This window comes from Mus caroli, unplaced genomic scaffold, assembly GCF_978045245.1.
Source record: "Mus caroli unplaced genomic scaffold, Mus_caroli_1 scaffold_1, whole genome shotgun sequence".
NCBI classification, from domain to species: domain Eukaryota; kingdom Metazoa; phylum Chordata; class Mammalia; order Rodentia; family Muridae; genus Mus; species Mus caroli.
The window spans coordinates 178,502,419-178,514,661 of record NW_028227256.1 but is presented as its reverse complement, the minus strand read 5'-3'; the positions used below and the strand labels follow the sequence as shown (position 1 = coordinate 178,514,661).

The 12,243-nt window shown below is 44.5% G+C and overlaps 2 protein-coding genes across 7 annotated transcripts in view; one reads left to right on the top strand and one right to left on the bottom strand.

Moving 5' to 3' along the window:
- Nucleotides 1–310: 310 nt before the first annotated feature.
- Nucleotides 311–2,613, top strand: Mixl1 (Mix paired-like homeobox). 2 transcript variants are annotated; one of them, XM_021175687.2, is made up of 2 exons: nt 311–703; nt 2,311–2,613. In XM_021175687.2, the coding sequence occupies exons 1-2, from the start codon at nt 311–313 to the stop codon at nt 2,611–2,613; spliced, it is 696 nt and encodes a 231-aa protein (XP_021031346.1). The 2 variants fall into 2 exon arrangements, with proteins under 2 accessions (XP_021031346.1, XP_021031337.1); XM_021175678.1 differs by having other exon boundaries at nt 311–707; nt 2,288–2,613.
- Nucleotides 2,614–6,656: 4,043 nt separating this feature from the next.
- Nucleotides 6,657–12,243, bottom strand: part of Lin9 (lin-9 DREAM MuvB core complex component) — a 53,393-nt gene continuing 47,806 nt past the window's right edge. For 4 of the 5 annotated variants that reach the window (XM_085843448.1, XM_085843450.1, XM_085843463.1 and 1 more), the window contains 3 exons: nt 9,151–9,330; nt 8,934–9,031; nt 6,657–8,045 (listed from right to left, as the gene is read on the bottom strand). In XM_085843448.1, coding sequence (XP_085699574.1) covers nt 7,940–8,045; nt 8,934–9,031; nt 9,151–9,330 — 384 coding nt within the window. In that variant the 3' untranslated portion in view covers nt 6,657–7,939. The remainder of the gene's footprint in view (nt 8,046–8,933; nt 9,032–9,150; nt 9,331–12,243) is intronic. The other variant, XM_085843451.1, reaches the window with a different exon arrangement.

The window sequence follows — 12,243 nt, the reverse complement described above, 5'->3', positions numbered from 1 at the left end:
CGGCCTACACTTGGGGCGACCCCACCGGAGCAGAGCGGTTCAAGGTATGTGGATTGGTGGTTGGACTGGCTGGCGGATGGGCGGAGAAGGGACGGAGCGGCCGGGACTCAAGTTCGCGCCTCCCTCATTCCGTCCCCGGGTCAGCGGAAGCGATTATTCCCGCGGCGTCTGGCGGGGCTGGGGCGGGCTCGCACCCCGAGGAGACGCGGCTTCCCTGCACCCACGCCTTTGATGGCGCCGCCGCCCCCTCCCCGGCTCCGGGCCGCTATAACTGCAGGCGCGCGGGGGTACAGGGAAGCGTCCGGGAGTCATGGCCGCAGCAGGGTCCCAGCAGCTCCAGTTCGCAGAAGGCGCCGCTTTCCCCATCTTCCCCGCCGCGCATCCCGGAGGGCAGCTGCTCCCAGCCGTGCGCCCAGCCTCTGGGCTGCCCCCGGCGCCCCACGACTCTCGCGCTCCAGCAGCCACGCAGTGCTTTCCAAGCCGGGACCCCAGTCCCACAGCGCAGACCCCCGCCGGCCTGGATCCGCCCGGACCCTCCAAAGGCTCGGCCGCCCCGTCGGCGCCGCAGCGCCGCAAGCGCACGTCGTTCAGCTCGGAGCAGCTGCAGTTGCTGGAGCTCGTCTTCCGACAGACCATGTACCCAGACATCCACTTGCGGGAGCGCCTGGCTGCGCTCACGCTGCTACCCGAGTCCAGGATCCAGGTGAGTCGCGGTCGCAGCTGCGCGTTCCAGTGGAGGTGCTGGGAAGTCACAGGCTTGTTGGGCCATTTATTCTGTGGGGGAAAAGTTACTCTCTTTGAACCTCATGGTTCTAGACTGCAAACGGGGATGTCAGTTACGGCCGCGTTACCATGTGATTGATCTGGGACCCATTGAAAGGTCCCAGGAGGAAGGTAGTCATTGCGCTCTTTCCCAGCGTCCAGTAAAAAGACAAAGGGAGAGAGAGAGAGAGACAGAGAGAGAGAGAGAGAGAGAGAGAGAGAGAGAGAGAGAGAGAGAGAGAGAGACAGAGAGAGAGACAGAGAGAGAGAGAGAGAGAGAGAGAGAGAGAGAGAGAGAGAGAGAGAGAGAGAGAGAGAGAGAGAGAGAGAGAGAGGAGAGAGAGAGAAAGAGAAGCCTTCCTCTGGCTTTGATTCTAAGTAGCAGAACAGGATCACCTTCAAAACAAGCAAGAACTTCTTGTCGATCATTTAGATCAGAATCTTGGAGATGCTAGGGAGAAGTCTCTCTCTCTCTCTCTCTCTCTCTCTCTGTGTGTGTGTGTGTGTGTGTGTGTGTGTGAGAGAGAGAGAGAGAGAGAGAGAGAGAGAGAGACTGAGACAAGTTCATGCTGCGCAGTCCAAGCTGGACTTCAATTCACAATCCTTCTGCCTCAGCTTCCTGGGTGCTTGGATTACAGGTAGGTTCCCCAACACCCAGTTTAGATGCTTGCCTCCTTGACGGTTAGTCTGTGCCTGAGTGCATGTAGTTTTATGTAGGAGGCCTCATTTAATCTCAGGAGAGTGGACATTTAGTGTTTATTTTTTCCTGGACTTAGGGTGACTACTCAACTGTCACTTTTTTACCCCCTCCAGTCAGGGTTTCTCTGGGTAGCCCTGGCTGTCCTGGAATTTGCTCTGTAGACCAGGCTGGCCTTGAAATCAAAGATGTGCCTCCTTTGTCTAGGATTAAGGGGGTGTGCCACTATCTCCTGGCTTCAATTGTCACTTTCAGTGGGCTTCCTATGCAGGACACATTTGTGGGGAAATAGTAAAGACATTTACACACAGAAATGAGCTTCACCGAGGAAAAATACCTACTGGGATTAAAGGTGTATGCTACCACCACCCGGCTGAGACCCTGTCTTTTTTAAAAAATGTGTAAAATGAAAAGCAGACAAACAACCAAGCATAGCAAGTATAGACAGACCCAGACAGCATTCCAGCTTTGCATCTGAGAATGATGACTGAGAAGGTTTGGAGCTCTGAACATCAAACCATTGGTTCAAGTGCTTTCTGTAAGCCACAGACTTTGAGCAGAGAGCCAAGGCTAATATGCAGTTTTATCTGTAGAGTGCTTGCCTAGCATGCACGAAACCCTGGGTTCCATCCTCAGTCACCACGCAAACCACTCGTGGTGGCGCAGCCTGTAACCCCAGCTCTGGAGTGGAGGAAGGAGAATCATAAATTCAAGGTCAAGGTTCTCCTTGGCTACCACCCGAGGTTGAGATCAGCACTGGCTAGAGAAGCTATCTCAAGCAAACCCCCAAACAAACAATAAAAACCCCAACCGGAAGCAGCTGAGCAGTCTTTTCTCCTCTTGTCCCCCAGGTGTGGTTCCAGAACAGACGGGCCAAGTCCAGGCGCCAGAGTGGGAAGTCTTTTCAGCCCTTATCCTCAAGGCGGGGAGTTTTTCTCCACTGCCCTGCTCCTGGGACTGAAGCTAGGTGTTTGAAGCCTCAGCTGCCCCTGGAGGCAGATGTGAACCACGTTCCAGATCCCAGCATGGCCGGAGGAGGTGTCTGCACATCTGGTTCTCAGAGTTTTGAAACTTATTCGTCTCTCTCTGAAGATATTGGCTCAAAGTTGGACTCCTGGGAGGAGCACATCTTTTCTGCCTTAGGTAACTTCTGAGAATTCTGGGAGCATTGAGGATGCACTCAGGGAGATCTGTGAGATTCGAAGAAGAACACTCTCCTGGCTGGCCATGGCCTTGGTTCTGGATCATCTCTCACATTTAGGTTCCCTTCTCCGACACTGAGCCTTTACTGCTGGCTTGTTCTCGGTAGCCACCCAAAAGTCACTGTGACTCTCCAAGACTGCACATTATAATTTGGTCCGCATCCCCTGGGCCTTCTTACTAGGGTTATTCCTATTTTTCCAGACTGATTGTTCAGAACTTGTTTTCTTCATAAGAACCTTCGGCTTGACTCAGTTTCCCCACTTTCTCGGCAGCTGCTGTCTTCTTGTAGTCCTAGTTGTAGTGGGTTCACCCACTCTAACCCACATCCTGTACTCTGGACTTCTCACCAAGATTTATTACTCGTTTTCACTGAGTCTTTTTGTTTTGTTCTTGACCTTGCTGTGTAAGGAAGGAAGGATGCCTCAAACTCCTGACCTTCTAGCTTTATTTGCTACCATAACTGGATGTTGCTTTTTTTTTTTTTTTTGCTTAAAAAATGTATATGATATTAACATATATCTCCAAATTACTGGATGTCATTATTTTTGTTTAAAATTTTATATGGTATTAACATACATACCCAAATCAAACTGCTTAACACATGCATGACATCACTCACCTTTCTTTGTTCTGTGATGATATAATCTATTAACAATTTTCAAGTATATGAAATATAGATATTAACTATAGCCATCTCCATCAAGTTTTTCAGCTTCTCTCTCCCAGCTGACTGTGTATCCTAGCCACCTCCCCTGCCCTCATTTGACTGGTTTCTCATCTGGCCTGTCAGCTAGATGCTCCCTCAGTAACAACGCTACCTTCCAGCTCTTTCAAGAGCTCTATGCCTCATGTTCCCCCCCTTTCTTTTTTGTTTTGTTTTTAATTACTCCATTTGGAAGTCTGTGGCAGCCTCCAGTTACCAAACTGTAAGACCCTGTCAAGCACGCTCGCAGTCAATGCCAGCATCTTTAGCTTATGCAAACCTTAAGATCATTTACCCAAAATGTGCTTCTCTGTCATTCCTTTCTGGTTGGGACTCAGTGAAAAAGTTTCTCTTTCAAAACAGCTCAGGAAACAGCTTCCCTTTCCGAAGCCTGAACTTTTCCTAAGTAATTTCTGTACCTGTTACTTTGACCACCATTTTTCTTAGCACTTGTTGTTGTTATGTTTCCTGTGCAACATAGTGGGCTACTAAATGTTTCTCACTACTGTTCTTACATAAATCCCGTTGAAGTGAGCTCTGTTTTGAATTGAATCCTGTTTTCCCAGACCTCAGCGCTGGGAAAAGTTTGGGAGTACACAATGAATGACTGAGAAAACATTCCGAAGGGAACCATCTGCCTATACATTGAGTGCATTGAGTATTTGAGTGAGCTTACTTGCCGGGCTGCTAAGATGGCTCAGTGGAGGTAGACACATGGCCATCAGGCCTGACAACCTGAGTTTGATCCCCAAGACCCACATGGTGGAAGGGAGAACGGGTTTCTTTAAGTTGTCTTTTTGACTTCCATATGTGTGCTATGGTGTGCACCCACATAAGTACACACATACAAAATAAATAGATTAAAGAAAAAAATTTTTGAAAAGTTTATTGGCTTACTTTTCCGTTGCTGTGATAAACACAATGGACCAGGACAACTTATAAAATATTGAATTGGGCTGACAGTCACAGAGGGGTAGCATCCATGATGGAGAAGTCAAGGCATGATGACAGGAAGAGTTCACATTTGGAAACAAGGAAGTAGAGTATGGGGGATGGTGTAGCTTCTGAAGTCTTAAAGCCCAACCCCCAGTAACATACACCTTCCATGAGACCACACCTCCCAATCCTTCCCAAACAATTCTACTGACTGGGGACCAAGTATTGAAACCTTTGAGTTATAGGGGCCATTCTCATTCAAACCACACTTACCTGTGCTTGTTCAAAATACATTAAGACTCATGGATATTTTGGTTTCAGAGTTCCTAGTGTATGTAAATGACTAAGTGAACTTAAGATCTAAAATACTGATATGGTAGTTTGGGGTCTCACCATCAGAGCCTCACTTAAACTGGTGACAGTTTAGATGATAGTTGAGGCCAATTGAGATGATGCAAATCCAGTGACAAGATGGAGAAGATATCAGAACACCTTAAACTTAGGTATACTCAGAATCACTGTCAAAAAGAAACCATGTAATTAGGGGTTAGAGATGGCTCAGCGATTACGAACTCTTGTTGCTCTTGAAGACGACACAAATTCAATTCCTAGCACCCACATGGTTTTTAACTTTCCTTAATTTTGGTTCCAGATCTGATGTCCTCTTCTGGATTCTTTGGGCACCAGACATACAAATGGTGCACGTATGTACACACAGGGAAAAGATCCATACACATAAAAAGGAGACAGGAAGAAAGAAAGGTTTTTCTGAGATGGAGAAAAGGAAGGAAGGAAGGAAGGAAGGAAGGAAGGAAGGAAGGAAGGAAGGAAGGAAGGAAGGAAGGAAGGAAGGAAGGAAGACAAACAGGAAGACAGAAAGGTGTTTTGGTTTTTTTTTTTTTTGAGTAGCCCTGGCTGTCCTGGAACTCACTTTGTAGACCAGGCTGGCCTTAAACTCAGATATCCACCTGCCTCTGCCTCCCAAGTGTTGGGATTAAAGGTGTGCGCCACCACTGCCTGGCTGACAGAAAGGGTTTTTGAGACAGGGTTTCTCTGTGTAGCTCTGGCTGACAGGGGACTCACTCTGTAGATCAGGGTAGCCCTGAATTCAAGAGATCCAGTCCTCCTGAGTGCAGGTATTAAAGGCACGTGCTACCACTGCCTGACCCCTTTTGCACCCCGCTCCTTTTTTTTTTAACCTTTTGAGACAGCATCTTACCAAGTCACCAATGCTCGTATTGAATTCACTCTGTAGCACAGGCTTATAATCTTTCTGCTTCAGCCTCCCAATAAGCTGGGATTATGGGTTTACTCATACCAGACCAACTAAATAAAGAAAATTTAATAGGCAAATCTGGTTTTTTTTTTTTTTTGGTTTTTTTGTCGTTTGCTTTTTCATTCTTGGTGACCAGTGAATTTGACTTTTGAGCTAACAGGTCACTGAGCTCCAGTCTCTTGGCTCCATGTGGCCTTGGGAGCTTTTTGTAGGGCTGCAAACATGCTCACCAATGACAGTGTCATTCAAGGCCAAGCACATCTGACTCAGAACAACTGCTTCAATTAGTGCTTCTTTCCTTAACAAAAATAAACTTCAGCCATAGTCTTAGGCACAGGCTCTGCTGTGGACACAGAGCACTGAAGGACGTAACAATGTACAAATGAGGTCTGTCTTAAGTGTAACAAGTAAGCGTTTAGCAATATTAAAAAAAAAAGTCACATTTATTTACTTCTAGGCAGACTGTATTAAATTTAGCCTTTTTCTGGTCTATACTAAGAAAAATAGTTTACTTGCTTAGTGTTTCCACAATGATCTACTCACAGATGAAAAACTGGACGGGAATGACTTTCCAGATACTCAGAGCTGGGTATGGTGGAATATCTTAAATCTCAGCTGCAAAGCCTGCTTGGGCAACACATTGAGAATTTGACTTAAAATAAACGACAACAGATACATAAGAGACTTGGCCACCAATCAGTACTGTATCACCTAAAAACTTAGCGGAAGCTGTCACTCTTGTTAACATTAAAAAAATATAATTTTTTTTTTTTTAAAAAGACAGGTTCTATGTAGAATCCACAGAAACGACCGGCCCCTGCCAGGTCCCTAGTGCTGGGATAACTACACTACTATACCTGGATTAAAAAAAAAAAAAAAAAAAAAAAAAAAGGATTCCTTTTTATTTGTTAGTGTGTGGATGCTCTGCTCAGAAGTAACCACAAAAGTCAGATGGCCACACTGGCCTCTGGGCACCTCTCATCCGCCCTCTGAAAACATTCTAAATAGAATTAACTATCATCTATGTTAGTAAGATTCTCAGACAGCATTAAATTTCATAGATTGATTTATTTAGAATTACAAATATTAAGAATAAAAGATTTATGCATTTCTTAATTAACATAACAATCTAGCTAAATATAAACTCTGCACTAAGATCTGCAGTGGCCCAATACCAACAAAGAACACAGAAGCATTTTTAAACTATACAAAAATTTCAAGGAAAATAATCTTATTTCAGTTTTATTATACATTAATATACAAAAGTCTCATTTTATGAGACGTCAAAGAATCAGAACCACCTCTATAGCTCTATTTTAAACTCCAATCTGAAAACAATTATATTTTGGCTTTATAATATTCTATATTAAAACAAAAATTTTAAAATACATACTTTTTACAAGATTATTTTAGGCAGGGTTTTTCTTAAAAAGAAAAAACAAAACCAAACCAAACAACTAAAGCCAAACCTCTCTCTGTATTCACACGTAATATGCTTTCCTTATAAAATATTTTCACTTTATAAATTGTGTACTGTTGAATTTTAACCAGTAATCTGGTTTAAAGTTGTGCAAATAAACAAAAAAATACGAAAATAGTGTGTCATCAGTCTTTTTTAAAATAAGTCTCAACACTTAACACTTGTGCCCTGAATCATGGAAGGCGTGCCAAGTCCACCCGCTGGGATCCAGCGGTGCGCAGTACAGTCCCTCCTGCTCCTTCATTTCCTCTGCTGATAAACAACAAAGCTTTTATAAATTATGATAAATTAAAATATTTATTATTATAATTGATCTATAGAACCATGTCCCACTGTCAGTATATGAAACATACACTTAAGTCCATGTTTCCCATCTGTACCCCAGCGGGTTCCTTTAAGACTCGCACTCCCACACTCATGACGTCTATTTTGCAGCCCAAGATATAATGTCAACTAACTCCACTGGACCAGTGATTCTCGGATGGGATTCCCACCATCATGCATGGAAAGACCGTGCTTCTTCATGTTCTCTGTCTGTCACAGGAGTCATCTGCATGTGCTGAGCAGAATTCATGCATGTATAAAACAGTGGTTTATCCTCCATGGGATAGTACGTTCAGAGAGTTTCCGGTTAAAAATGTTTGCTGATAAACAGGAAATATAAGCAACACTACTGCATCTGGATAATAAAAGAACAATAAATAAATGCTGGTCAGCACAATGCTGGTTGAAGAAGCAGTACAGTGTATTAAAAAGCCATATCTGGAGATGTACAGTTCTCCGGTTTTCCAGCAGCTAGGTTATCTGGTGTTGGAAGCATAGGTTAAGGACGAGGACTCCTCAGACCATGGTTGTGTGCAGCTGGGTACCAGGATCCTGTGCTCAGTCTCTGTTCGTGTTGTTGGCTGCAAAGGCGTGTAAGTTTCCCATCTGGCTCAGGCCACTCTGGATATGTGCAACATGAATTTCTACGTTATTCTGAAAACAACTAAAGGAAGAGAAAATAAGATTAACTATTGCAAAATTAGGAAAAACAAAACATTAAACTCATTATTATTATTGTGTATGCCATGGCATAACTGTGGCAGTCAGGAAATACTTTTGTGGAGTCTGTTCTTTCTCTCTGCCTTTATTTGGGTTCTGAGGACTGAGCTCAGATCTCCAGGCTTCTATGGCAAATGCCATCCTAACAGCCCTACAACGTATGCATTTATTACTGTGTGCACATGCATGCTGTGGTACACACGCAGAAGTCAGAAGACAACTGTTAAGTTGGTCTCCCCATCCGCCTTTATATGGGGACTATGGACTGAGCTCATGTGTCAGGCTATTGAGCCTTCTCGAGACCTCAGAGAAAGCTTTTTTTTTTGGTGACTGGGGCACTTAATTAGTAAATAGATATTTCTTAGAAAACAGCTAAGAGCTGGGCAACAGTGGCTCAAGCCTTTAATCTCAGTACTTGGGAGGTAGGCTGATCTCTGTGAGTTTGAGGCCAGTTTACAAAGTGAGTTCCAGGACAGCTGGGCTACACAGAGAGAACCTGTCGCCTCAAACAACAAACAAACAAACAAACAAAACAAAACAAAAGGTAAGAAAAAGCCTTTAGGGAAGGTGCAGATCTGTTTCCGAGCTGCACGCTAGGAGCAAAGGTGTGCCAGGGCACTGACGGTACTGAAAGGGTCACTGCTCTGCAGTAAACCAAACCCAGAGCTTATGTCCTGATGCCTTCATTCAGAGCTTATGTAACACATCTGTCCGTCAACAGGATGACTAGAAGTGAAAAGCTTGTCTAAATAAATTTAAAGGATAAATCAAATACACAAATACTGTACAAATAAGCAGAATTCTCACACATCATCACATACCTATGACTTACCTGATATTAGAAGCATCTATTGTGTTTTTTATGTCATTTAATGAATCTGTGAGAGATTTGAATTCAAAGGAATTCAGGTCTCCTCCCTCTGCCAGACACTACAGGGAAAAAAGTTTTCAAAATTTAAATTTTAGCTTAAATATAAACATAAGTAGGAACAAATTAATATGTTTTTCTTAGGATAAAAAACATTAAAGCTAATTTCTCTCAAATTTACCTTAATTTGTAATAAAATTGCAGTGAGCCTGGAGATCAAATCCGTCAGATTTTCATTTTCTACACAGGGCTGTCCGGAGGCAGAGTTGGCTTGCCGGACGATTTCCTGGGCTTCTTCCTCACACCTCCGTCTCAGGTCTGTTGGCTGATCAGCAGGCTGGAGTCCCTGGTCTGGTGCAAGCTGAACATGCAGGAGTAAAACATGAGACACACCCTGACAATGGTATGTGTGTGTGGACATGAGTGTGCCATGGCATACATGTGGAGTCAAGGACACTTGGAGGACCTGGCTACTATCCCTGCATGCAGGCTATGTGAGCCACCATGATTACACTGCACATTTCTGGCAGGAGCACCGCAGTGTGATGCAGTCTTCTCTGTGCATCATTACTGCACGGTACCCAGTGGTCATCTGTCTCATTACTGGTAAGATGCAGTTTTCTACTCTGTTAAATAGTAAAGTGTTTGACAGATTTCTACATAGTGAAAATTTCCTTTTTAACTAGTATTCAAGAACAGACTTCGAGGCTATGTATCTTGTTTGGCATCACCGTTTCCCTGACCAGTGTGAACATCTAATGATGCCCAATGGTTCTATCAATCATTACTATGGTGGTTGTCAAATGTTACCTTTATTTATTTAAGTTTATTGTTATGATTACTGAGTGTGTACGTGTTATATGTACCATGTGGATATAGGTGCCCAAAGAGGCCAGAGGCATCGGATCCCGAGAAGCTGGAGTAACAAGCACTTGTGAGCTGCTGAATTGTGTGCTGGGAACTGAACCCAGGTTCTCCGCAGGAGCAGTGAGTGCATCGAACCACTGAGCCATCTCTCCAGCCCCATGTATCTTTTCCTGGCCATTTTCCATCTTTCTTTTTTGAGACAAGGTCTCTCACTAAACCCAAAGCTCACCAATTTGGTTAGGCAGGATGGCCTATACCAATCAATTTCAGAGATCCACCTGGCTCTGTGTCCATTTCTCTGACAGTAATAGGATCACAGGTTTATACCACTGCACCTGGCTTTTAAGAAGGTACTGAGGATTTGAACTCAGGTCCTCATGCTTGAGTGGCAAGCACTCTACTGAGCCATTGCCCCAGCCCAAGTAGGCACTTTTAAAATACCAGTATGTATGAATTCTGTTAATCTATGGACGCTAAGCTCTTTATTCTGAAGCTTAGATTTGGCCATCAGAACTCTATGATGATACTGTCTTAAATGTCCACATAGTGTGGGGTACATTTTCCTGGCATAGTAAAATGGTCCATATTCATCTTCTGCTCTTGCTGCCCTAGGTCCTGAGACTGCCCCACCCCCGCCCCTTTTTTGTTTTTTTTTTTTTTTTTTTTGAGGCAGGGTTTCTCTGTGTAGCCCTGGCTGTCCTGGAACTCACTCTGTAGATCAGGCTGGCCTCAAACTCAGAAATCCGCCTGCCTCTGCCTCCCAAGTGCTGGGATTAAAGGTGAGACTGCCTCTTTTTAAGAATCCCTATTTCCTTTTTCTGGGGATAATGTTGAGACCAAACTTGGCTGTGAGGTGTGTTCTTTGCTGCTAGGACATCATTGCTCGTAGGCTAATAGACACACATATTTAGTTACACCTGCTATAAACAATCCATGAACTCATACTGGCTTCCTGTGCCTATCTAATGCCTTAGGATGTAGTCTCTCTTCTCACAACCCCACAGTGAGAGAGAAACCTGGCTCCCATTATCCACAAGATACTCATTTGCTCAGCCCTAGAATGCACAGGAGTTCCAGGACTGCTCCTTTAGGCCACTGGTGGATGGTGAGTCCACTGAGCTGCAGTCAGGCTTCATCTCTCGCGGGGCTCACTTAGAGAACTGCCTTGTGCTGACTTGGTTTTCTCTTCAGAGTGTCCTCTCTGTATGTGTGTATATAAATGTTTCTGCGTGTGTGCACATGTGTACAGACGGCCAGGGGTCAATTCCAGGTATCCTTTGTCAGTCTGTCCATCTATCCCTGACCTGAAGCTGGTGACTCACCTGGAGTGGCCTGCCTGCCCCTGCTTCCCTAGCACTGAGCCGACAAGCACAGCTGTCCTTCCACAGTGCTGCGATCACCTGTGCAGCAGTAAGGACTTTACCAGAAAAGCGGCCTTAGCTTCTCGATTTGTTCCATCCTGATTTTGCAGTGGATCAAACTTGGCCTTGAACAAGCCATGCAAGTATTCTACTACTGAGCTACACCCCAGTCAGTTTATTTATATTTACAGGCGAAACAAACATTCAAGTACATGCTATTCCTCCCACCTTTCCAATACCACCCTATACTCAAACCAGACTATGGCTTTATCCTTTCTGTAGAAAGGAAGGAAGCAGGTAAAAATGAATTTTATTTCCACATATCCCAAAAGTCAAGTGCCATCCCTGCCCCAGGAAATCCACCATCCACCCCCACACTCCCCCCTCTCCCCCCCCCCCCCGGCTTGTTTATTGAGAAGGGCTTTCATCAAGCTCACTATGTTGCCTAGGCTGGCTTCAAACTCCCAGGCTCATCAGTGTCCAGAACAGCGTGGACTGCAGGATGCTGTCCCCACACCTCGTCTGCATGCTTTACAGTTTTGTTTGTTTGTTACACAACAGTAAGTCCTGGAGGACAAGTGAGATGGTTCAGCAGATAAATGTGCTCCCTCTCAAGTCTGATGACCTGAGCTCAACGCTATAACCCATGGTAAAAGGAAAGTTGTCCTCTGACTTCCACATGTGTGCCATGGCATGTGAGCCTGCATGTACACATGTATACATGCATGCATACACAGAATTCTGATAATAATCAAACTAAAAATATCCTGAAATTTACATTTTATCAGGAAGATCTCTCTCTCTCTCTCTCTCTCTTAGTTTTTAAAATTATTTTATGTGTATGTTTTTTTTTTTTTTTTTTGGTTTTTCGAGACAGGGTTTCTCTGTGTAACCCTGGCTGTCCTGGCACTCACTTTGTAGACCAGGCTGGCCTAGAACTCAAAAATCCGCCTGCCTCTGCCTCCCAAGTGCTGGGATTAAAGGCGTGCGCCACCACACCCGGCTGTGTATGATGTTTTTGTCTACATGTATGTCTGTACACTACA